Source organism: Durio zibethinus, chromosome 26 (assembly GCF_047325235.1).
Source record: "Durio zibethinus cultivar Kanyao isolate XHJ-2024 chromosome 26, ASM4732523v1, whole genome shotgun sequence".
Classification (NCBI taxonomy): domain Eukaryota; kingdom Viridiplantae; phylum Streptophyta; class Magnoliopsida; order Malvales; family Malvaceae; genus Durio; species Durio zibethinus.
In genome coordinates this window covers 12,434,894-12,460,732 of record NC_143187.1, presented here as the reverse complement: position 1 = coordinate 12,460,732, position 25,839 = coordinate 12,434,894, and the positions used below count along the sequence as shown (strand labels likewise).

The window sequence follows — 25,839 nt, the reverse complement described above, 5'->3', positions numbered from 1 at the left end:
TCCTTGTCCCAATGAACATAGGTAACTCTAAGTATCTTTCCGGGTTTGTGGTGATTTGTATCTCGAAACTATTATTTACCAGTTCCTTTGCCTTAGGTCTGGTATTTATACTAAAAAATAAACCGAATTTGTCATAGTTAATCTGTTACCCAAAACCTCCCTCGTACATTCTTAGCAAGTCTTTCACTCTTCTGCGTTCTTGTTGGTTGCCTTTATAGAAAAGCAAACTATCATCTGCAAAAAACAAGTGAGTGATTCTTGGGCCCTGAACACTTGCTCGTACTCTTTGTAGCAAGCCTTCCATTTGGTTTTTTGACAGCAGAGTTAATAAACCTTCAGTGCACACTAGAAATTAATATTGGAAAAGGGGATCCCCTGTCTAGGCCCTCTCTCCGAGTAAAATGTTTCTGAGACCAAACCATTAGTTACCACCTTATAAGTAATAGATTTAATACAGTTCATTATAAGTGTTATCCATCTTCTTTCAAAACCCATTTGCTCCATCACAGCTTTTATGAAGGACCACTCCACTCTGTTATAGGCTTTGCTCATGTCTAGTTTGAGGGCACACTGTCTCTCCCTGCCCTTATTCTTTTGTTTCATTACATATAATAGCTCATAGGCTATAACGACATTATCAGATATTAGGCGACCAGGGACAAAAGTACTTTGGTTTTCACTTATGCACATTGGCAGGAACCGTTTTAGTCTATTTGCTAAAGTCTTAGCAATTATTTTGTACAAGACATTACATAAGCTAATGGGGCGATACTGGGATATTTTCCTAGGGGTTTTGATTTTTGGGATAAAAACAATGTGTTTGTCATTAATTCCATCTAACCATCTCCCTCCATTCAAGATATTAAGACAGAACTAAATAATATCTGATCCTATAATACCCTAATACTTTTGAAAGAATAAAGCCAGCATACCGTCGGGTCCAATAGCTTTTGTGGGACGTATCTATTTCACGACTATGTATATTTCCTCCCCTGTAAATTCGGACAATAGCCATCTATTCATTTCCTTCGTGACATGTGGTGTATTTCTAAGATTCTGCCCAAATTTGTTGCACCCTGAGTTTAAACAGCTATTTGAAAAACCCCACAGCTTGTTCTGAAATTTGCATTTCCTCTTCATGCCATACTCCAACATCAACCTCCACTCCATATATTCTGTTTGTACGTCTTTTTTTCATCGCCTGTGCAAGAGAAAACCTTGTGTTCTTATCGCTCTCCCAAGCAAGTTCATCCTTGCACACTGTTTCCAGAAAACCTCTTCCCGTTCTAGTAGACAAATTCAGCTTGTCCTTCATTTACATTTCCTCCACAAACGTATCCCCACTTGTGGCCCACTTTTGTACCTTGCTTAGGTTATCATTAAGTTTTCCAATATTTGTGCTGATACTATGAAACTTGTATTTGCTCCACGTTTTAAGGCTGTTCAGAACCTCTTCCATTCTACTTCGTAAAACCTTGTCCCCCTACCATGCCCATCTTTCTTTGATTATCTTTGTGCCTTCTAGTTCAACCGACTACATGTCCTCAAACTATCTTCTTATCCTTCCATATTTGCATTTCCAGCTTTGTTCGTCCCCACCGTGTCCATGATAATGGGATTATGGTATGAAAAAGGACATGTTAAGTGCTTCACCAAATGATGTGGGAATAGATCGCTCCTTTCATTTGTGGCCGCTGCCCTATCAAGCCTTTCACGAACTCGATTTGGTTCTGTCCTCCCTCTTTCCCATGTAAAACTCAATCCTTGATAACACGTTATGCAAATTAGTCTCCTCAAGCAACTTTCTGAAATTCTCCATCTTCCATTCCGGAGTTGGCCCACCCTTTTCTTTTTTGTTACTCCACATTATCTCGTTGAAGTCCCCCAAGCAAAGCCATGTGTGGGTGTTTTGTTCCCCTAGAACTTCTAACAGATCCCATGCAGCCCGTCTATCCCTAGTCATTGGCTCTCCAAAAAATCCAATCATTCTTCACATTTTTCCTTTTCCATCTGTCACGTCCATGTCAATGTAGTGTTTTGAAGAACTATGTACATTCAGCAATATATCTTCCTTCTACTACATAACTAACCCTCCGCTTCTTCCTTCTGCTTCCACATTGAACATCCCTTGTATTCTGCATTATCTTCTAACCCTATCCATTTTTACGTTATAAAAAAATGGTCTCCATTAGGAACAACATCTCGAGGTCTTTTCTCTTCAGGATCTTCTAAAGAGCTCGAATTGCTCGTGGGTTCCCAAGCCCATTGTAGTTCCAGGCTAAGCATCTCATTTGTCTCAGTGGGACTGGTAACCAGTCACCGCTGTTCCACTCTTGTCAACCTCCTTAGTTGCTTTTTCATCTCTCTTGCCCTGTTAGCTAGTAGAGTCAACCTCCATATCATCTGTATTATCATTTACATGCTTCATTTTCCCTAGTTCGACATTCTCTCCGATCTCTGTCTCTCTTATTTCACATGCCAACATCTTTCATTCCGGGCGTTGATGCCTATTAGCCCCCGTTGTATTCATCTGGGACATCTATTGTGGAGTCTCTTTTCCATGCAAATTCCCTTCATCAACAAATACGTTCCTTAATGTCTTTAAGCTATCTTTGTGTGGCACTATTTGATCCTTTAGCCATACGAGAGCCTTTGTGCATGCAAATTCATTAAAATTTACATCTCTTTTCCTCTTTTGTTGGCCCATAACATCATGTTTTCCTTGTGTGTCTGCATTAAGAGATTCTGTGGGCCATAATCTATCTTCGCCCACCAGTGTTTCAATCTTGTGGCCCATTTCATCACCTAAAACTTTCTGACTTGTAGTGTTCAACACATGATTCCTAATTTCATGTTGTTCTGCATGCATTGCTCAAGAAAATCTGTGACTGTTACCTGCCCTATCCCGAGAATTATGCACTCGATGATTATCGTGATTACTTCCAAGTTTAAACTCAGAACCAGTCTTTCGCTACTCACCGTTGTGCCCTCTTGCTTACGTTACCTATTCCTTTCATCCCCCTTTTCTAAGAAGTTGGCTTATTCTTTATCGATAAAGCTCGGAGCCAAACCCCATACTGTCTGATCTTCGACATAGCTTTCCCTTCCTCTTCTCCTTCCTTCTCACAATCATCCTCAACGTGCCCTAGCCTTCCACATATGTAGCAGAAACTCGGTAGCCTCTTGTAACTTAGTCTTCCCTAGACATCCTTTGCTCTTGGTCCCGTGTTGAGTAGTACCGCCCCCCTTACAGGTTTGGTTGTGTAGTACCGCCCCCTTAAAGGTTTGGTTATATCAACTTCCACTCTCATTCTTCGAAATCTTGCCCATCCACCATTCTTTAAACTTGTATCAATTGTTTTTAAAGAACCTACCTTGTTCCCAGTACACCTTGCAATTTCTTGGTTCCTCATTCCTAATGGCAGACCGTAAACCGTGACCCAGAATAAGGCATGTGAGAACACATAATCCTAGGGTATCAACTCATCATTGCAATCACCAAACAAGATCAAATGTTTATCAAAGCTGCACGGTGATCTTTCTATAACTCTTCTCTTATCCGCTAATGAAGAAAATTTAAACAGGAAAAGATTATCTTACAATTCTGCAATGTCAACTTCCCTTGCGATCCTCCAAATCAGTTTTAGCGTTGTCTTCATTGCCTCTTTGTTAAAGGGACATTATGTTAGCAGTTTGCCTACCATCCATGCCTCCCCCACTTCTTGCTAATAATAATAATAATAATTCATTCTCATTAAAGGATTACAATAAATCCCAATCAATGCATAATTATATGATTCATTCATCTTCGAATGATAAATGTTTAAAATATTTTCTTCATTACTTGATAAATTCGTACAAAACTCTCGAATAAACTATTACAAATTTATAAGATGAAGATTTTCCCAACACGGGATTAGTTTAATTAATAATTTATTGATCTTTATTTCAAGATGAACTTGTAATTAACTCTTTCGTCTGAATAAGATGTAAGAATTCTTGGACTATGTCCTTTACGTATTGTTTATTTGGAGTTGACATGCTTTCTATCGATTTTATCTCAAAATTGATTATTACATTGTTAAGGATGTCGATTGTGTGTTCTATGAGGAGTTAATATAGTTTTCCACATACGACTATTGATATAAAGATTATTGGACCGTGCCACCATGGAATATTGTTTAATTCAAGAATCTAAAGTACCCTTCCTCGCAATTTTATCCTTTAAAAAATGCATCTCGATAAAAAAGTGAGTATGTAATTGCTTATAAATTGAAGTTCAATCTTTGATTGTCAGATGAGATCTTTTCCTCCTCAAGATCAGTGATTTTAGGTATGAATTCTATAAGGCTAATTTCAATTGCACTACTCCTAGGATGCATCACATCTTCTTCTTGAATTGAAAGATTAAGCATTTATCTATTTACAAATTTTATATAAAAGAAGTTTCTCATTTTTATAAGAGTTATTATTTGATGTATTGATATTATAGAAAAGCTATACACTATCAATCAATTATACGATAATATATCATTAATAAATAAAACAAAAATTAGGTAAATTCTTAAAAATAAATATTAATAATTGCATGATAGCCTCATCATATTTATTTTTAAGAACTTGATTTTTTTTTTACTCATTAATAGAGAGTCATAAGATGTTTGATTAATTAATAAATAATACACTATTAATGCATCAAATATTAACTCTTTTTATAATGCAAATAGATCATAATTCATAAATACACCATGAAAATTTTCTTAAGTTAGCGTTTGATATTATTTTCAACATCATTATGATAATTTAATCATCAAGGTAATTTTATTACCAAGATTATCTTATCATTCATAATCTAAAAATTATATTTGTTTAGTTAAAAATTATTGATTTTTAGTAATTAAAATTTACTGTATTTGATATAACTAAAGATCAAATATTATATTATTTGAAAGTACCAAAATAATCATACACATGATAATAGCTACCCAAGTTAATGATTCCAATGTTATTTAAAGGTAACAATTTATAAAATATTATTGATATTTTATTTACTACATAGCAAAATATTATTAGATTATTAAATTAAAAAATATATTTATCGATAGATAAACTATTTTTATGGTTAAATTATGTAAAAAAAAAAATTTGAATTAAAAAATAAAATTAATTTATTAAAATCAAAAGATTATATTATATATATTAAAAATTTAAAGAAATCTCACAATTTATTTTTGAATTTGTTAAAAGGAATATTAGTTTGAAAATATTAAAATTTATAATATAAAATAATTACAATTAATTTGGAGAAAAAATAAATTTTTAATTTACATATTAAATTAATAATATTAACTATTATTTTATCTTGATCATAAAAATTTTTTACTTCCTTACATGAGAATTAGATTACTTTTTTAAATAATAATTTAATTATTTTCGATTATTTAAAATTATTATCACATAAAATTATTAAATAATTATTAAATATAATAATTTAATTATTATATATAATCATCGTAATTTTTTTAAATAACCATCCCATATTAAATACTTCCTAAACGGAACCACGTACATAAAAGTCTGTATACAGAAGATACTATTCAAAGGAGAGGGCTCCTTTCACATGGAAACATGTGGGATGTGATGAAATCCAATCTGCAGGCAACTTAAAAAATAAAATAAAATAAAAGAAAAAAACCGCAGGCAACTTGTAGTTAATAACGTAAGAAAGATGATAATTGTACGGCGGATGAGGTACGGTGCGGCCCACAAAGTTCCACGTTTGGGTTCCTCGCCTCAGTGTTTGAAAATTAACACATGATTAGACGTTAAATATTGGCATGGAACATGACGGATCATGTCAATCAAGTGGGTGGACGGTAAGTCAACAAACGTATCTGAGTTGTTCAATAAAATAATTGCACCTCACCACAATCCACGAAACTACTATCCAACATCTTCTTCATTGAACAAGTTTGACCTAAAGACAAAGAAATACCATCCCGTCCTTTTTTTTTCCCGTTTTCGTTTGGTTTCACTCAAGGCACACGGAGTTGCCTGGAAGTCTCTTTCTAAAGTCCACTGTCTCAGCTCTTCTCAGGATGAATCAATTGCGTGTCAAAGGGTGCTAGCCGTATTTGCTTGACCGCTTAGAATAGCATATTCCGCTCAGACAAGAAATTATTCGTTTTGTTTTCTTGTGGGAATTATACATTGTATTTTTGTATTCTTCAAGATTACTATTTTGTTTTCTTGCAAATGTAGCGTTTAATCATTTTTTCTTGCCGTGAAGATTTTTTTCATTGTACTTGAAAGATAAGTTAAAAATAGAAGGCATTGCTCATTGAAAAGGAAATTATACATGCTCCTTTTTTTGTGTGTATTTACTTGAAACTCTGAATCGAATTGTTCAAAACGAAACTATAATAACAAAGAATCAAGTTTGTGTACGTGTTATAACCTCCCCCACAACATGTTACAGTACAAAAAATATAAACATGTAATTTCCTTCCCATCCCCCAATGAAAGAACATGGAAAAAAAATTAATAACAAGGAAAAATATGTTAAAAAAAGTCGCCTCTAATTAATTTCCAGGAACACTGCTGATCTATTGTCTGCTGCTTGTGATGTTGGCATTGCTATTATTGTTGTTGGAAGTGTTGCTGGTAATATTTGGGTGAGCACCACCAATGATGGAGGTGATGGCGGCTGCCAGGGCGGCGGTGAAACTGGGATCATTCGTGATGGCGGCCGTCGCAGCGCTTACTGTGTCAGCTAGTGTTGAATGCTGAGGCTGCTGCAATTGTGGATGTGGAACTTGGTGGCCTAATTTTGAAGACCCCATGTCTTGAGACAACTGTAGGCCTGAGAATTTTGATTGATTATACAGTGCTTGACCAAAAACTTGAGGCAATTGAGGGGATGATGCAGACGCTAAGTTTTGGGGATGGCCTGGAAAAGGGACTTGGAATTGAGTAGACGGTCTTTGGAATTGTAGAGGGTTTGGCGATTGAGTAAGATCCAATGTTACAGATGGGAAAGGAGCAGAAGCTGAAATAGTTGCCATGCTTGAGGAGCATGGAAGGATTGCCCTGGCAAGCAAATTTGGGTTCATAATCCCATCGGCACTGGGCATCGATCCTGATAGCAACATGGTAGCAGCTGCTGTTGTTGTTGATGCCATTGCCATCGCAGCAGGAGGAAGTGGGTGATTGTGGTTGCCTTCGTAAGTTGTTATCAAGATTGTTCGATCTTCCGCGCAACGTTGAACCTGAGAATTATTATAAATACTAATTAATTTCGGGAATTTAAATCTAGGTAAGTTAAAAATAATACATTATTGAAAAAAAATTGAAACGTACTTGTTTTCTGACCGGACAACCAACTGCCATGGTGCATCGATAATAAGCTCGAGGACAGGGGTTTCCTTTTGCCATCTTTTGTCCATATTTTCTCCATTGGCATCCATCAGTAATCTATATCAATTTAACTAATTAATTAGTTTTCCAACAAATTGACAATAAATTCAGATGGAATCTTCACAAGTAATTAAAACATTAGTATACCATGGGAGCTTCAGATCGAGCTCGAACAGAAACACGAGCTTTTCTCATGGTAGCTTCAGTGGATTGATCAATTGACTTTGAAAGATTCAATTTTTGGACTTTGTTAGGACCCCAGCCCTCAGATTCCGAACTTTCTTCTCCACCAATTCTCTTGGCATCACGAAAACTAGAAGTTTCCTGATCAAACTGAGAAATTGTATTTTTGCTTTTGATATAATCCTTGGATGCAACTTCTAAGATGTTTGGAGGAGACCCTGAAGGTGTTCTTTCTTCCGATAAAGAATGAGACAGCTCATCCGCTTTAGCGGTGACTGATGGGCGTAGGTCCAAAAATTGTCTAGGCATTATCACCTCAAGTTTCTTCTTTTCAGATTTTGTTTCTTGAATCTGAATCCATTTAAGATATTTAGGTTAGTAATTTGAAATCAACACTGATATTACAATATCTAGGATCATAAGAAATACTAACAAGAAAAAGAATTAAATACCCCATATTCTTGTGTGGTTTCGGTTCCTTCATTTCTTTGCTGTTGCATTAAGGTTACAAGGCGCATCTGGAGAGCACTGTAATTGTTATTGACATGACTAAGCATATCTCTTAGCTTCTGATTTTCGGCATTCATTAGTTTTAACTCTCCTTGTAATTGCGCTAGCTGAAAACAAGTGAACAAAATCATTCAGTGAGAACACGACTAGCTTGTCAATTAAAAAGAACCAAAAAATTGAAAAAGTAGTGACTTGATTTTAGTATCATCCTCTTACCTCATTTTTGGCTCGCTTATCTTCCATATCCGATGAAACTCCATCATCAACCATTGATTGATCACTTCCAGCTTTAGCCGTGAGAAGATGCAACCCAGTCTATATATTTATAACAAAACAAAATAAATAAACATCAACAATAATTCAATGTAACTTCAAAATAATATTTAAAAGGAAACTTGTTTTGGAATTTAAAAAAAAAAAAAAAAAAAAAAAAAAAACCTTACATTAACATGCAAATCAGAACCTGGACCGTCTTCACCCTGACAACTTTCGGACTTGATATTGACAATAGTGGTTGTGTTATCCTCCCGATCATCAACAACTCTGTGTTTCTTGTCAGAGAAAAAGTCGACCTCATCAACCGCCAGCCGGTTCTCATCAGAGGGTGAGGAGGAAGAGGAGGTTCCATGGCGGTCCTCCCTGGAGCCAGCAAGGCTAACAGGGAACTGAAACATGTCTGATTGCTGCTTTAACCTGAAGAAAGGTCCCGTGGTGGAACTGGTCTTTTTGGGGAAGAAATTAGATACAGGATCACAATCAAGGGTAAGACCCCATCCTTTGTCCATAAATGAATCAAGAATTCTAAGAAGACGAAAGAGAGAAAGAGAGAAAGAGAGACCAAAGATGGCGTCGAAAGAGAAATGGGATAGCTTGAGAACGTGTGATATGTTTTGTGAAGTATGTGAAGTCTTCAACCGGAGCGATGGGGTCGCCTATAAAAAGGGTTTGGAACGTAGACCAGATAGATTAGATACTATAGTCTAAAAATTTTGGATTTTCCAGAATTTGATGGGACTTGATTTTGTTACGTCAGATGGTGCGTCAGGTTGCCAGCTGGCACTTGACCCCACCTTCACTCCTTAGAAAGAGAAAAAAGAGAGTGAAAACCGAAAACTAATACGCCACTCTGTATGGCCCATTACCCTTTTCGGGCCATCACCATTGACCAAATTTCTAGCAGAGTTCAGATTGGAGGCGTGGTTTACTTTTAGGTAACCTTGGGTAACACTTTTCGTTCCTTCCTCCTTTGACAATTAGCCGTAACTTTTTATTAGTAGCACATATTTAGGAATATTAAGACCATACCAAAATTTAATTGGACTTCAAAATTAATTTATTTGACTATTATTATGAGATTTTACCGTAAAAGCTTCATTAATAATATAAAATTAAACAATTAGAAAGTTTTGAAATTTGAAGTTTCACATTTAAGTCTTGTTATAAGCAGGTTGAAATTATTTTTATATTAGATTTATTTGGTTTATTAGTTGATTTGATTAATTTATTTTTTATAGGTGATATTTATATATAATTATAATTTTTTTAATAATATTTTTTATAAAATAGTATCAAATTAAACAAAATATTATGAAAAACAACACAATTTCATTTCAGGTTGCTTGAAATTGAAAATTTTAAGATAATGTTAGTAAATTTTTTTTAAAAATTGAATTATTACAGTTACAATTAATTGACCAGTGTAATTAAATAAATATTGGTATTTAAGGAAATATAGAGAGGGATGGAGTTGTTGAAGCTTGGATAGAAAAAGAGGTTTCGTCAACAAAGAGTTTGACTCGTTCTTTTAAATCAAAAGGAAAACAAAGAAAGAGGGAACAAAAAAACATATAAAGAAAGAAATCCACCGCCCCAAAGGTTGCGGCGTGTTCCACGTGATTGAAAAAAATAAACAAATGTGAGGAGAGAGGAGCTCCCAGCCAAGTCAACGAATTTGACGGGCCGGCTCTTTTATGACTGGTGACAGGCTGGGTACTGCCTTGGTCAGTTGGTCTCTCCTTTAGCGCCACGTCACGTTTCGGATCTAGTCTTTGTTGACTGTTTACCGGTGGAACCGAATCATTTACGTTTCTGGTCTGATCTTTTTTTCACTCAAGGCTTCGATATTCATTAGCTACGTCAGATATGATATAAAAATTTGAAGATAAAAAATGTTTTATTCCATATTTTACTTATTAACGTGCTAGTGATTTATTAATAAAACACTAAATTTTTAATTTTAACAGTTAAAATATAATTCTCAACTATTTTAAATGTACAAAAAAAAAATTAAGATAAATAAGCTGTTCAAATATTTGAGAATTCAATTAGCTAATTAAAGCTTTTTTTTTTTTTTTAGCAGGATGACAAGCTGGCTATTGAAATGTCAACTTCACAATTAGGAAATTAGAGTCCTCATGAAAGCTCAAAGAGGTCATTATCTTTTTAAATCATCTTGACTGTTAATTTAAATAAAATAATACTTAACCAATCAAATTTTGTCTTTTCATGATCCCTATTCCCTATTCTGCGCATGATTTTTCTTCCACGTAGAATAAAAGATACTAACTTGTTTGAAAACATATTGAATAGATTTCTTGTAATCTCTCTTTTTCTTATCAAATGTAACCTTCATTTTTTTCCCTTTAACTTGACTTTTACTAAACTTGATTATGAATATACCGTGCAAGAAAATCATAGAAAACTTTAACTTATATATAGGACTATAAACGAATCAAACACAAATGAACGAGTATATATTTATGATTTATTTATTTATTTTTAAAAATATTTGAGTTCGATTCGTATTTAGTAAAAAAATTATTTTATTTGTTTGAGTTTGATTCATTTAAATGATAAAATATTCACTTTTAATTTATATTCTATTTGTAGTCAGTTCAATTAAGTTAAATGAATTCGTTTGTAAATATTAAATGAACATATTTACAAACATATATAAATGAATATGTTCATGAATAATAAACAAATCATAATCAAATAAATTTAAATAAACAATCATAAATGTAATTTTGTTAATATTATTATAAACTAATAGCAAACAAACAACAAATGAATAATAAATGAATAAGTTTTAAATAAATTTTAAACGAGTTTGTTCACAAATATAAATAAACCAAATAGAACTCTAATCGTATTTGATTCATTTAATTAACGAATATAAAAATACAATTCAAAATCATTTGTTAAGTTTAATAAATGAATAAAAATAAATAGAAACCGAACACGTTCATGAACAATTCATTAAAAATTTTGTTCATTTATAACGCTACCTACATGGACAAATTTGCTTCCTATTTATTTTTTAATGTGAGTTTTTTTCTTTCTTTTCTTTTTTTATAAAATAGATTGTAGTTTGTAGATAAAAGAAAAAGTTGTAGATGTTAAAATTTAAATTTTGTATTTATTAGTTGTTACATTTTAAAAATCATTGTATGAATCAACTAAATTAAATATCAAGTTCAAAGCTTCTTATTAAAAAAAAATGTAGGACTAGCCTTTTGTAATTTGTCAATAGTTAATTCAAAAGGAATAATTTGGACAAGCCACCATTCAATTATTTTAATTAAAATTGCTTATAATTTTGGGAATTTAATTAAAACTTTGAAAACAACCAAACCATGAAATGTATACGCAAAAGAAGAAAAAAGGCGACCACTAAGAAAAGAACATAGTGGTGGCTGCATGCAGAACCAAATATGTCACATATATAGATTGCATGAAGACTAGGTGACATATATACATTGCATGAAGATTAGGTGCATGGTTTGAATTACTGATTAAGTCGCCTTCTGGTTCTCTCTAACGTATAAATTGTTTTCCAATATATAATCTACAATTTTCTCTTCTTTTAAATGTGGTAGACCGTTTTTTCAACATCTAGTTGCAACTTTTGTTTGCTTTTTCTCTTTCTGCTTTAGTTTGTCATTTATGGTTCCTTTTGAAAATTGAACGTGTTGAATGACTTCAATTGTATACGAATATTTATATGCAAAAAGAGAATTATCCCTCCCCTTTTTTACCGGGGGCATCTTTCAAAGAAACTTCAACATTGAACAATGGGAAAAAATAAAAATAAAAAGGACGTCGCATAAATTTGACAATTTGATTCTATCCGAAGACTTATTGCACTTTGGTTTGAATGTGGCACGTACGGCAAATATATATAATATAATATAATTTTATGAAGTTTAATTTTTCTTGTGAATTACCTCTTTAGCCAAAAACATGGGGTTGGACTTGGAATCCATCAGACAGTGCCAAGAAATTTCCATGCCTGGACATCTGTCTTATTGAGAAATTTGTAGACTAGACAAGAAGAAGAAAAAGAAATAGAAAAGTAAGAGGTTTCTGTCCAAATATACGGCGCCCAAAGTAAGCATAAAGAAAAGGAGGGCATATTAGGATTATTCCCATGATAAACATGATTCCATTCAAAAGTTGTGTTTTGTTCATGGTAAGTTTTGATTGGTACAGTTTGAAAACGTGGGTATAAACAAGATTTAATAGGTTTCAGCCATTTGGAGTGGGTATCATATTCTTGCATATGTCAAAACCTGCGTCTCTACTTACAGGAACTGTTCAAGTTTTATTTTCTCTCTTTAAATGGTTGGTATGCAACAAACAATGATCCAAGTCAAAGAAATGCATGGCAGCTATTTCTGATGTATTCCAAAAGAAAAGGGCACCTCCCTTGCGGACGTGCGGGAAGAAAACACTCTGAAATCAACCAACTTTTAGTTGATTAGAGGCATCAGAGACCAAATTTGAGGTCAATATTATACAATTGTCTAGTATAACTGCTTGCCAACTCAATTTCTTGTTCTGAATTTCTAACAAAATACACTGACATATCACCTAAGAAAATGAAAAGAAGAAAGTATTTTTTTTTCAAGTGTACAAGAATTTCCCTCCATACACACGTACGCTTGATTTGGATCGAATAATTTTCCTTGGATCGATCAAGAACTTGAAGGATCATGTAAAATATTATTATAAGATAGGTTATACAAAGCTGTTAAATATGTAAATTTTTCAGACCTTGTCCAAGCTCAAAATATTAGTGGTTGTCAACGGATGCAGGTAATATATACTTCCTAACTGCAATCTTTACGCTCCTCTCTTTCAAAGATCGATCAACCACAATCCATGTTCTTCTTGTAATTAATTCAGTCAGTCCTCCTCCCACCAAAACTTTCTTTGGTCGTCTTTTGCAGCTTTTAAATATACTAGATATTGGTTCGGGTTTTGCTGTGGATAGAATTTTTTTTGGTTGTTCTTACACAATAATGTTTATTATAAATTTAATGATTGAAAAAATTAATGTTTATTGTAAATTTAATGAATTAAAAAATTATGTATATATTTTTTATATTTTTAATAGGAGTAACGATTATTGAAGTAGAAAAAATATAAAAAAAATTAAATAAAAATAATTGTAAATAGTAATGCTTTTAATATTCAATTACAAATCTATATAATATAAACAAAAAAAATTTATCCCCTATCAAATCACTATGGATATAAATCTACCGAATACGAATTATTTTTATATCTACATCAATTAGTACCTTTTTTACAAAATTTATCTGATTAAAACATAAGATAAAGAAAAAAAAAGATAAAAAAAAATAGATAGGGTGCTATGTGGACACTCTATTGACCTTTTTTTTAACAAAATTAATTTAATTAAAAAATTGTAAAAACAAAAAAAAAATGAAAAAGGAGAAAAGGGAGCTCATCCGGCATTATTGGACTCCTAATTAAGTTTAAAATATTAATCTCTTAAATTAAATTATCAAATAATAACTTTATTAATAATAAATTATAAACAAAAATAAACAAAAAAAAGATAAAGATATCATTGAGGTGTAATGTGAACATTCAAATTTATATTAAAATGTTAATATCTTAAATTAAAATATCAAATAATAACTTTATTAATATAAAATATAAAAATAAAAATAAATAAATAATATATATACTTTTATATATATTACGAGATGGTTTGGGCAAAGTATCATAATTTCACTTTAAGGCCATCTCCACTTTCCTGAAAAAAAGTCAACTTGATGCGATTCAAGATCAATTTTTTTTATAAAAATACTTATACCGAATCATGACAGATTAAAACTCATCAAATATTAATTATTTTATCATTCATATATATCAATTGATTTATTTTATTGTAAAATTTATTTAATTAAAATATATAAAATAAATAAAAAATAAATAAAAATGATAAATGATCACCTTAGTTGATATTAATTTTTTTATAAAATTTATCTAATATAAAAATTAAAAATGAAAAGGGTAAAAAGGAAATTGAAAAAAAAGGAAAAACAAAAAAATAAAAATAAAAATAAAAATGTGCTAATGAAGGTGGCACATGGATATCTAGTTGTTGCTAAAATCTTCTGACCTTTAATGTAAGGATGGAAAGATAAACGGATTTATTGTATAGATAATTGTACAAGATTTTATTTAAAAAAATTTAAAAAAAAAAAAAAAAGTAAAAGGAAAAAAAAGAAAAAAAATCCAAGGCAGGAAAAAAGAACAGAATTAAAATAGAATCCCATGTGGATACTGACCACTTTGTATTTTTTTTAAATTAAAAAAACTAAAAAAGGAAAAGGGCAAAAACACAATCCAGATGCCACGTGATACTTCATTTGATATTTTCTTTACAAAATTATATATTTTTATTAAAAAAAAAAGATAAAAAAGTTTTAATGAATAATATCAAAAACACAATCCAGATGCCACGTGATACTTAATTTGTTATTTTCTTTACAAAATTATATATTTTTATTAAAAAAAAGATAAAAAAGTTTTAATGAATAATATCAAATGAATTCTATCAAAAAAACTAAAGAAAATTTATATATAATCGAGTCGAATCAAATTAAAATATATCAGATATAAATTATTTTATTATCTTTTTTTATTAAGATATTTTGTTGTAAAATTTATCAAATTAAAAATTAAAAAAAAAAATAAATTAAGTCTCTATTGCTTTTTTTTAATTTATCTAAATTAAAAGAAATTTAAAAAATCCAGAAGATTGGAAAAAAAATAAAAAAAGAAATAAATATAAATTGTCATGGCCACATTTTAGATGAGGATTAAATAAAAGTCAAAATGAATAAAATTTATATAATTGATAGATAAATAGATGGATTACATCTTAATTATGAATAAGTATAGTATTTTTATTAAATTAAGGTCTTAAATAATAATTTTATTAATATAGTTCATATATATAAATATAAAATTAAATAAATAATTAAATATATATATTATTAATATAATATATTTAAATTTAAATTTAAATAAATAATAAAATATATTTATATATTATATAGATAGACTAAACGCCATAAAAACATATTAGACTTAACCCTGATTTTTGAAAAAAAAATCTAAACCAAAATTTAAAAAACAAACTTATTAAATCCGGATGAATCAAAACTTAAAAAAAAAAAAAAAAGGTAACTCAAAAAATATATTTTTAATAATAATTCAAATAGGCCCAACATTAAAAAATTCAAAATATTTTAAAATATTTATTAAATAAAAAGGAAAATTTTAAAAAAGGAAAAAAGATTAAAAAGAAAAATCAAATTACTTGACATGTAAAATATCTTTAATATTAAGTGAATTACTACAAAAATGAAATCTAAAAAATTATTTATTAAATATATAAAAAAATAGAAAATGAGAAAAAGTTATTACTGAAAAAAACACACGACGTATCTTTGTTATCAAATAGGTTTAACAAAAAAAATATAAAATATAAAATAGATTAATTAAGTTTTTTAAAAGTGAAAAAATTGGTATTAAGTGAGTCCAAACAAAAAAAAAATATATATTTATCAATTATTTTTAAAAAATAAATAAAAGATACGTAACATCAAACCAAAAAAATTTTAAAATAAAATAGGTCCCATATGAAATGTAATGGAAAGTGGGTACGACATTTAAAAATTTTATAAAGTATAAAAAATTAAAAAAAAAAAAAAACACACAAAACAAAAAAGTGAGTCAAAAAAAAAAAATTGGGATTCGTTAAAAATAAAATATATAAAAAGGAAAAAAAAGCTTAAAAAACAAATAAAAAGTAGGTAAAAAATGAGCCTCGTAAAATAAGTTTTAAAATAATAAAATATATAAAAAGAACATGTATAAAAAAATTAAATTAAAAAAAGGAAATAGAAGAAAAAAATTTATCTCATAAAAAATATTGGAGCCAACTATAAGAAAATAAAATTTTTTAATTAAAAAATATATTTTAGAAAAGTAAAAAAAGAAACAATAAAATGACACTTGTTGCCTAAAGAGAAAGAAAATTAAAAAAAAAAAAAAAACTGACGCATGGCAAACAGTAGAGACCTTTATATATACAAGATTTATTTACTAATGTGACATTATAAAATCATTATTACATATTATAATATTCTTTAATTGGCTTTCTCTCTTCATTCTACTATATATACACTATATATAAAATTTACAAATTAACTTGAAATAAATTTTTTCTATTAATTATTTGAAATAAAAAAACGTGTATAGTTTTCAATGTACATAAAACTTTTGATTAAATGCCATGATTTATACTTGCTTATTCCCTTAAGTAACTTCGTAGCAGTATCTAATTTTAATGCTGTTTTACTACAATTTCACTCCACTTATTTCAATCAACCTTTGCTTGCACACTAATATCAATTTATAATTAAAAATTCAGATAATGCAACAGCCAATTCATAAATATTTATTAAAAATTCACTTCTCTTATTTCAATCAATAAGTAGTTGACTCAATTAAATAGAGTTCATTCTCATTGACAAAGAGATTTTAGGTTCGAATTCTATCGATGATTATTTGTTTGGATCATCTTGAATGTATAACCTACAATCACTTATTTTAAACTATCATATATAACACATCTTATCTTGATTTGAAATATTAAATAATTTATTTATCTCAAAAAAAATTTTGAAAAAAAAAATCTTTCAAGGCTTCCCACCTACAAAATCAATAACTTTGTGATTTGATACTGAAGAAAATATTAAAAAAAAGAAAGGAAGAATTGGTTACAAGTAAGATATAAATTAGATGCATAATGGGAATACGTAGGTGGCTTAGGGAAGTAGCTAAGAAAAGCATATCAAATGTCAACAGTTCTCCTTCACACTAAACTATCAAAGATTTCAAACCAAAAATCAAAACAAAATCAACATTATTGGTGAAAATACATTGGCCATTTGAGGCTAACAAATAACGTACCGATACTTTTCACACTATAGTTTAATCTAACAAGTTAATTATATAATACTAATTAGTTAATTACACTTATCTACCACATATCCGCAATTAAAATCTAACTTATTTCGTTTAATCTTTTGCCTTTAATTAAAACGAAAAAAAAAAAAAAAGAGTTAAACCCTTTTGGTTACTTCTTGTTTTCTTAAACAAGATTTTCACACATTCATATGTGTTAGACGAGTATGTGTGTGTATACATGATATAACTTTGAGATTATTTGCTTTAATTGCCCGTATATAGAAGCTTCATTTTTTTTTTTTTGCATGAATATTAGCCATTTAGTTTTTATTTTCTTTTTTTTTTTCGCAATAAGTAAGTAGTTTGAAAATTAAGGAATAATTATTAATTAAATCTAAAACCAATTAGTTGCAACCAATTGGAAGGAAGGGCTCAAGTTTTTTCGTATAATTAAAAACCTGAGTGCTTTCTTTATAAGGACAAGTTATCTTTGAGACGTTAGGAATCTTAAGTACCCTTATTTTCAAAAACTTTTAATGACCGTCAAGGATGAGAGTCATTCATTGCCTACATATATTTGACAAACCCCCTTGGAATAATTATTTAATGGGGGTGATACCAAAGAGCGAGGTTGCCATAATTAATTTGTCAAGCCAACTGCAATATTAACTCACTGCATTCAATGCCTGTCTTCTTGTGGTTGTGTAGTGCAGAAAGGAAAAACTAAATGGACCTAACAAAAGAGAATCCAAAACCCACCTGTTTCTTTTGCTTTCATGCTTGTTTTGTGGTGGAATTCACCAATAAGTAGGTAGCCCTATTAATTAACTAATAGAAAAAAATTCTATCATGAGGTCAGGTTTTGTTGGCCTTGAGTTAACAGGTGAGATATGCATGATAAGTAATGTTAAACATTTCAAACAGCAATTAATAAGTTGATTTTTACAAGATAAGGAATAATATTAATATAAGCAGAAACAGAGAAAACTAGTAGTGAAGACTAAAATTAGTTGATGATGACCTGCACCTAATTGAACGTATCAATCACTTTCATTATCTTCATTTGACTAAAAATTATTTTTGGATTATTAAGGTATTTGGCAAGGATGTTTCCCTCTAAATTGGTAATAATCAAGGAAGATAAATGTTTAACAATGCGGCACTAGCTCTTATATATTACAAGAGCATATTATTTATAATTTTTTTATTAAATTACTATAATTGTTTAATCAAAATAAAATTTTGGTAAGGTTTCATTATTTATAAAATTAATTGTATTACAATTATTATAGGTGATTTGTTTTTATATATTATTTAAAAAAATTAAGTTTGAAATTCTGGTATACTTTTGCCATTAAGGATTATGGAATCTTATCTTGAGCTAAGAAAGCACCAGTATTTAATATACAATCCAAAAAGATTAATTAGATCATTAAATGGGTTTAATTTAAAAGCTTATTATTCAAAAAATCATCTAATATATATATATATATATATATAGAGAGAGAGAGAGAGAAGTTATCAACTTATATAGTATAATTAAAAAAGTATGACGTTTTTTTAATAATTGATTTTAACATATCTAAGGGATAAGATTAAATTCTTTTTTACTTTTTGCTCTCATCTTTCTCATTCTTTAGATATATTAAAATCAATGGTTATAAAAATATATAAATTTTTTTAATTTTACATTGTGTAAGTATGACGTTTTTTTAATAATTGATTTTAACATATCTAAGGGATAAGATTAAATTCTTTTTTACTTTTTGCTCTCATCTTTCTCATTTTTTAGATATATTAAAATCAATAGTTATAAAAATATATAAATTTTTTTAATTTTACATTGTGTAAATCGATCCCTTTTTATTTATATATAAAAGTAAGAAATCCAAAAATATTAAAAATGATTGATTAAAATACCTTCAAAAAAAATTTAATTCCTAAAGTATTACAAATGAGTGACTAAAATATCCTTAATAATATTTTTAATAAATTTTAGTTTTAATTATTTTTTATTATTAAACTTTTTTACTGTTATTAACTTTTTTTATATAACATAGAAATATTGATTAATCATAGTTGATTTTTCATTTTTTGCCAGCTTAATTAATTAGCCATCCTTCAATAGCATTTCTCTCATGTTTTTATTGTTTCCTTGTTCATTGCTATAAATAATTGATGTAGAGGTAAGACCAGCATAAAGTTTAATATGGTAGAAAAACTTGCCTTAAAATCAAAACATAAAATTTTAATTATACTTTCGATTTGGTTTTCATAAGCAAACAAAACACTGAAACTGTATAAACATCAATGCATGGTCAAATTTTGCATTGTTTTATTTTTTTTTTATTATTAGAATTTGTTATTATGTTTTAGAAGTAATTGAATATACATGTGTGTTTTATTTATTATTATTTTAATAATTTTAAATTTTTGGAATTTAAATAAAAATAAAAAGTGTATCCTACAATTAAGATAGAGGTTTGATTAAAAAAATCTATCTTCAAATAGATACTCTTTTTATTATTTGTTCATGCTTTGTAAATTTATTTTTATACATAGTTTAATTTATTTAATTTAAATTTAAAAAAACATGTCAAAAATTAGTTGGATTCTTTATGAAATTGTTTCTCTAAATCTTAAGAGAGAGAGAGAGAGAGAGAGAGAGAGAGAGAGAGAGAGAGAGAGAGATATATATATATATAACTTATATGTTTTACAAGACATTTTTCTCATATTGTAATATGCTTATGACTAACATAGACTATTAGGATCGAAGCCAATTAATAATATTAACAATGAATTTTTAGCTCCTTTTTAATACAGGTAAATATATTTATTTTCTAAAATTTAAAATGTGAACTCCAATGGCGTTATAAGTGATTGATCTAAGTATTTTAATAAAATTTTAAATTAATAAAATTATTTTTAAATATATATAACTTTTATTAATTTATTTAAGTTTGATTTAACTCAACTAAAATTAAAAAGAGACTTTATGTAAAATTAATTTACTTCAAATTTTAAAATTTTAGTTTCAAATGTGTTAAAAGTAATTGATTAAAATACTTTTAGTAAATTTTTTATAAATTTTAGTTTAAATGAATTTTCTTTTTTATAATTAGACACAAAAATGGTAAACGTGATTCTTTAGCCATCAATTAAACATGATTGACTAAAATACTTTTGACAAAATTTTAATTCCAAAAATATTGAAAGTAATTGATTAAAATACTATTAGTAAAAATTTTTTATAAATTTTAATTTAAATGATTTTTTTAATTAGACTCAAATTAAGAAACAAAATATGATTTTCACATAAAAAAATACCAAAAAAAAAAAGATAAAAACTTATTAATGTGCATAGCAATAAGATAATTATATTGAATTTTTTTTTTTGTTGTAAAAACAATTGCACATGTAATTTATGTTGATATATAAATTCATTAAAGATAATCATAATTAAACTATTAAAACATACTTTTTTTTTCTATTTTTTGCCTTTCAATTTTTTGTTTCAATTGATTTGCTAACTATATAGTTATATTAATGATTTTATTATTTATATGTTTTATGAGTTGATCATTTGATCATTTTTTGTGCAAACCATTTGATTATTGATAACATAATTAACTCATTTTAGTTACTTAAAATAATTTTTTAATATATATCATTCTTATAACTTAACCCGGCCTCTATAATTAATTTATCTTTTGTATTTTTTTCTCTAGAATTTAATAATTGTTATTTTCATGAACAAAAACTAATATCAAATCAATTACATGTATATTTTACCAATAATTAACACTATGTAATTCATTGAATATTTTGAACACTTTAATTGGAGTTACCACCTATAGAATTAGATAATTTAGGAGGTGATAGAGTTACCAATAATTCAAGATCAAATTGCCACAAGAATTATTTACCTTGACTATTTTCTATTTGAAAATGATTTAATCTTTCTCAAAAGTATTAGATTGCTCACTTTTGTTTGTCATCTAGGTGCTTGAAAGCTCTAATATGAATTATTCTAAGTAAAAATTATCAAGTGAAGTAAGATTAATTATTTTTTAAAAATTTTCAAAATATGAAAAAATTTATTAGAATAGTCTTTTTAATATGTTTATGCTAAATTACATTTTTTTTACAACCGCCAATGTTACATTTATTCATTAAAATTATGTTGTTAATATTGAAAATAAAATCATTATAAATCATATAGTTGCTACATAACAAGTTTATTATTTTGAGAATTAGAATTTTTTTAAGGTAGTATTTGGTATGAGATGATTACTTAAAAAACTATAGTGATCTATGCATGGTAATTTGTCACACCCCGAATCGAGGCATAACACGGTCATATTACCTTGAAGTAAAATTCCAAAGCAAAACGAAGCCTAATCAATAACCATTAAACAACTCTCAAATATAAAATGTTCTCATTAAGTAACATAGCTAGATAACAAGTCTCCAAAGGTTCAAAGTAGAGTATTACAACTAAAATAAACAATTCTTCATAAAATCCTATATTTCTAAGTAGTTCTCCAATGCTCGATTCTTCTAGCTTTTCTTAAGGTAATCATACTTATCATTCATAACATCTGTAAAAAAAAAAAAAAAAAATAGGGAATGAGCAAACCACAGCTCAGTAAGTAAAGGCTCACACACCTTACCGGATCAAACATCATTTTCATACATGTCATATAGATCATTCAAAACATTTATCAAATCATAATGTCAAAACATCTCAATATCATCGTTCTGTCAAACATTTCATAAATTCATAAATCATTGTAAAATATGTTATCATTCAAATATCGTAGTCAAACCAAATCATGGATCAATCATTAAAAATCATCGTAAATCATCATCATCATTCAAATCGTTAGCTACGATCACTGCTATAACCCGTGACATTGACCGTATCGATAATTTTATTCTCATGATCATTGCTAACTATTATAACTCGTTAGCCAGGGCTTACGCTAACTACTATTACCCGTTAGCCAGAGTCATATGATCATGTCTTTGCTAACTACTATTACCCATTAGCCAGGGTCATAGAACTAGTTCTGGTATCGATGATCCCACTTCTTAGGGATGTAAAAACGTAGTTATCACAAAATCGTTCTTTAAACATAAATCATTTTCTCATTTCATTCATAAGCATGATCCATCGTTTATATAAAGAAACACAAAATAATCATATGCTTGATCCTATTTTCATACATTGAAAATAATGAAATAAAATATTCATTCAATTAAATACATATATACATGGTTTCGAAAACAAGCAAAGTGTGTGAGATTCTACTTACCTTCTTCTGATTTCACAACCTAATTTTTTTCCCTCAAAATTTAGTGGCCTATTCAAGATAATTCTAACATAACAATAATTAATCAACCCATTTGAAGCCACTTATACCAAAACAATTAAGTTAAACAAGTAATAACTCGAGTAATTAATTCTGGCAGTCTGCGCTACTTTCACTAAAACAACCATAACTCAAGATATCCAATTCGAAATTAAAATCTTATTAATGCGTTAGAAACTAGACTCGACAACTTTCTAACCATATATGGCTCATCTCGTGATTCATTGTGGATTAATTATAACAATTTTTGTAATCCACGTCATATGCTGCTGTCAGACAACCTGTATACCTTTTCATAAAAATTACATATTTATTCATAAGTAACTCCAAATTCAATTTCGCTTATTTCATTGGAAAGTAGACTCGATAGGCTTTCCAAACATATATGGCTTAAACTGTAAATCCTTGTATAAAAATTTAGGGAAATTCCGTAATTCCCCCTTATTGCTGCTACTAGGCAGCTTGCACCTCCTTAGGTAAAAATTGGATAACTCTTCATAGAGAACTCGAATTTGACTCCCGTTTGTTTCATTAGAAAGTAGATTCAACATGCTTTCCAACCATATATAGTAATCATAGTAGTATTTAACCTTTTAATACAAAATATAACCTTAATTCATCACTACAAACACATGATTCATATCAGAATTTATACGAAACAAAGATTTTCCTTTCTATTCCCATCAAATTTTTGTTTCAGCAATAAATTCACATTACCAACTTTCTCAACACTTAACTTGACTCTAATTAAAGTCTAAATCATATGCGCAAAGAGGGATAATGGAAACTCTAAAATTTTAGAATTTCTCGATTATAATTTACACCTTAAGACTTAACCATTAATACTCCAAAAATTAAAAAAGATTATTTACTCACCTCTAACAGATAATTTTTCCTTGTAGATTTGTTCTTCTCTTCACTTGAAATCCTTCAATTGATCTTTTCTGTATAAAAAACATATGAGAAATAAGTTTCTATTTTTATTACGACTAATTGTCGACTGAAAACTGAAAAGTTAACTCTATTAATAAAAAAATTAGATTATTTATCAATAAGTCCTCTGCACTTTTCATTTTTATTAAAGAGTCCCCCACTTATAAAAATACTTAAAATAGTCCCTTTTTTTTTTTAGGTATTACATAATTAGATCACTGTGTTTGATTAGCACTTGATGATCCTATGTAACTATGATCTTGGATCACCGAGAGTGATCAGATCATTATCTTAGAGGGTGATTTAATTCTTATACAAAAGATTAAAAAACTTTTATTACTGAGGTGAAGTGATATATAAAATTTACAATGTTCAATATTACCCATTTAATATGTAAATTTAAAACTTGCTTACTCTTAAAATTGTAATTATTTTATATTATAAATTTTATATTTTAAAATTAATATTAAATGTAATAAGTTTAAAAAGAAATTATGTTTTTTTTTTTACTTTTTTAATATTTTATATATTATAAATTTTTTTGTTTTTCTTTTATTATGAATTTAATATATTAGTTTTATTTTCTAATTCAAATATTTTTTATATAATTTATATTATTAAAATTAATTTATCTATTATTAATGTATTCATTAAGTTAATTATATTTTAGTATAAAATAAATAAATATTACTAATATTTTATAAATTATTATCTTTAAATAACATTAAAATTATGAACTTGTTTAACAATTACAATATTAATGATTATTTTCATACTTTTAAACAAAAAAAAGTATTTCATTGTATACTTTTAGTATACAATATTAATGATTATTTTCATACTTGTTTAACATTAAAATTATGAACTTGGTACATATTTCATTTTGTTTAAAAATCTAGATGCAAATCATCTTAAATCCTAATAAATAAGAAGTATACTATACTTATAATTATAATTTCACTTTACAATTGTTCTTAAAAATTAATTAACTAATTCTATCACAAAGACAATAAAAACGAAACATTGAAGATGAAGGAAAAAAACTTAAACAAGAATGTTTAAATTGTTACAGAGTATGAAAAAAATATATATTAGATTCTAATTGGATTACTATTTAAATTTAATTTTTGGTTATATTCAATCATTCCAAGTTTTAAATAACAAGTTATTGACTTCTTACAATAAATTGAAAATTGAGTTAATTTTGTTTGTTTTATAATTTTGTATATTATATTAACTTTTTAATTAAATTAAAATTTAAAATGAATAAAAAAATTATGTATATTTAATTTGAGTTTTGAATTGTTTCATGTTTGAGTTGGTTGATCATGTTATTTTTAGTTTTAGTTATACTTTTATAACACCAGTAATAAATTTTAGAATAAAATGAAAACACAACATAATGAAAATTTAAGTGCAAAAGTTATGGAGATACTAATGATAATTTTAGAAAAAAAAATTCTTATACCTAAGTTTTACAGAGATTAAAGAATATATTTTTTTTAAGAATATTGAAATTCATATTACAAAAATATTAATTTAGATTTACGAGTTTATAATCATTTATTTGCTGATTAAGTTGATGCTATATAGGTTAAAAAAAACAACTAAATATTTCATTTAAAAAAGATATCATAGTTCATACTTATTTAGAAAAATAATATTGAGTTAAACATTATTTGGGTTATTATGACTCCTTCTTTTCAAATTGAGAAGTTGGTTGGCAACAAAATATTCATAAAGTCATTTTGAATAATGGTAATAAGAATAATATCAAAAGAAGTGATAACTTAGAGGTAAATTATTGATAATTTAGTTAGTGATAATTTAATAGTAAATCAATCTTGGTTTAAAGTAATTAATTGACAGTAAAAAATCATAAATAACTTAGTGATAAATCAATGATAACTTAATAGTAAATAATTGACAATTTAGTAGTTAATCATTGAGAATTTAAAAATAAATCAATAGAGAATAATTAATCAATGATAACTTAATGGAAATTATGGATAATTTAGTACTAAATCGATAATAACTTTGTAATAAATAATCATAAATTAAGTAGTAAATTGATGATAATATAATAGTAAGTACATAATAATATAATAGTAAATAATTGATA

General features: G+C 27.9%; 1 protein-coding gene across 1 annotated transcript; it reads right to left on the bottom strand.

Moving 5' to 3' along the window:
* Positions 1 to 6,402: 6,402 nt before the first annotated feature.
* LOC111275214 (putative WRKY transcription factor 31) lies at positions 6,403 to 9,018 on the bottom strand. The gene is made up of 6 exons (XM_022860396.2): positions 8,553 to 9,018; positions 8,326 to 8,424; positions 8,052 to 8,216; positions 7,564 to 7,950; positions 7,360 to 7,473; positions 6,403 to 7,268 (listed from the first exon to the last, which is right to left on the bottom strand). The coding sequence occupies exons 1-6, from the start codon at positions 8,892 to 8,894 to the stop codon at positions 6,606 to 6,608; spliced, it is 1,770 nt and encodes a 589-aa protein (XP_022716131.1). The 5' UTR covers positions 8,895 to 9,018; the 3' UTR covers positions 6,403 to 6,605.
* Positions 9,019 to 25,839: the final 16,821 nt, after the last annotated feature.

Excerpts from the sequence above, each read along its gene's own strand:
- LOC111275214 (XM_022860396.2), bottom strand. The coding sequence starts at position 8,894 with ATGGACAAAGGATGGGGTCTTACCCTTGATTGTGATCCTGTATCTAAT. Across the intron at positions 7,474-7,563 it reads CTCGATCTGAAGCTCCCATG|ATTACTGATGGATGCCAATG; the intron begins GTATACTAATGT and ends AAATTGATATAG. Across the intron at positions 7,269-7,359 it reads GTTGTCCGGTCAGAAAACAA|GTTCAACGTTGCGCGGAAGA; the intron begins GTACGTTTCAAT and ends AATAATTCTCAG.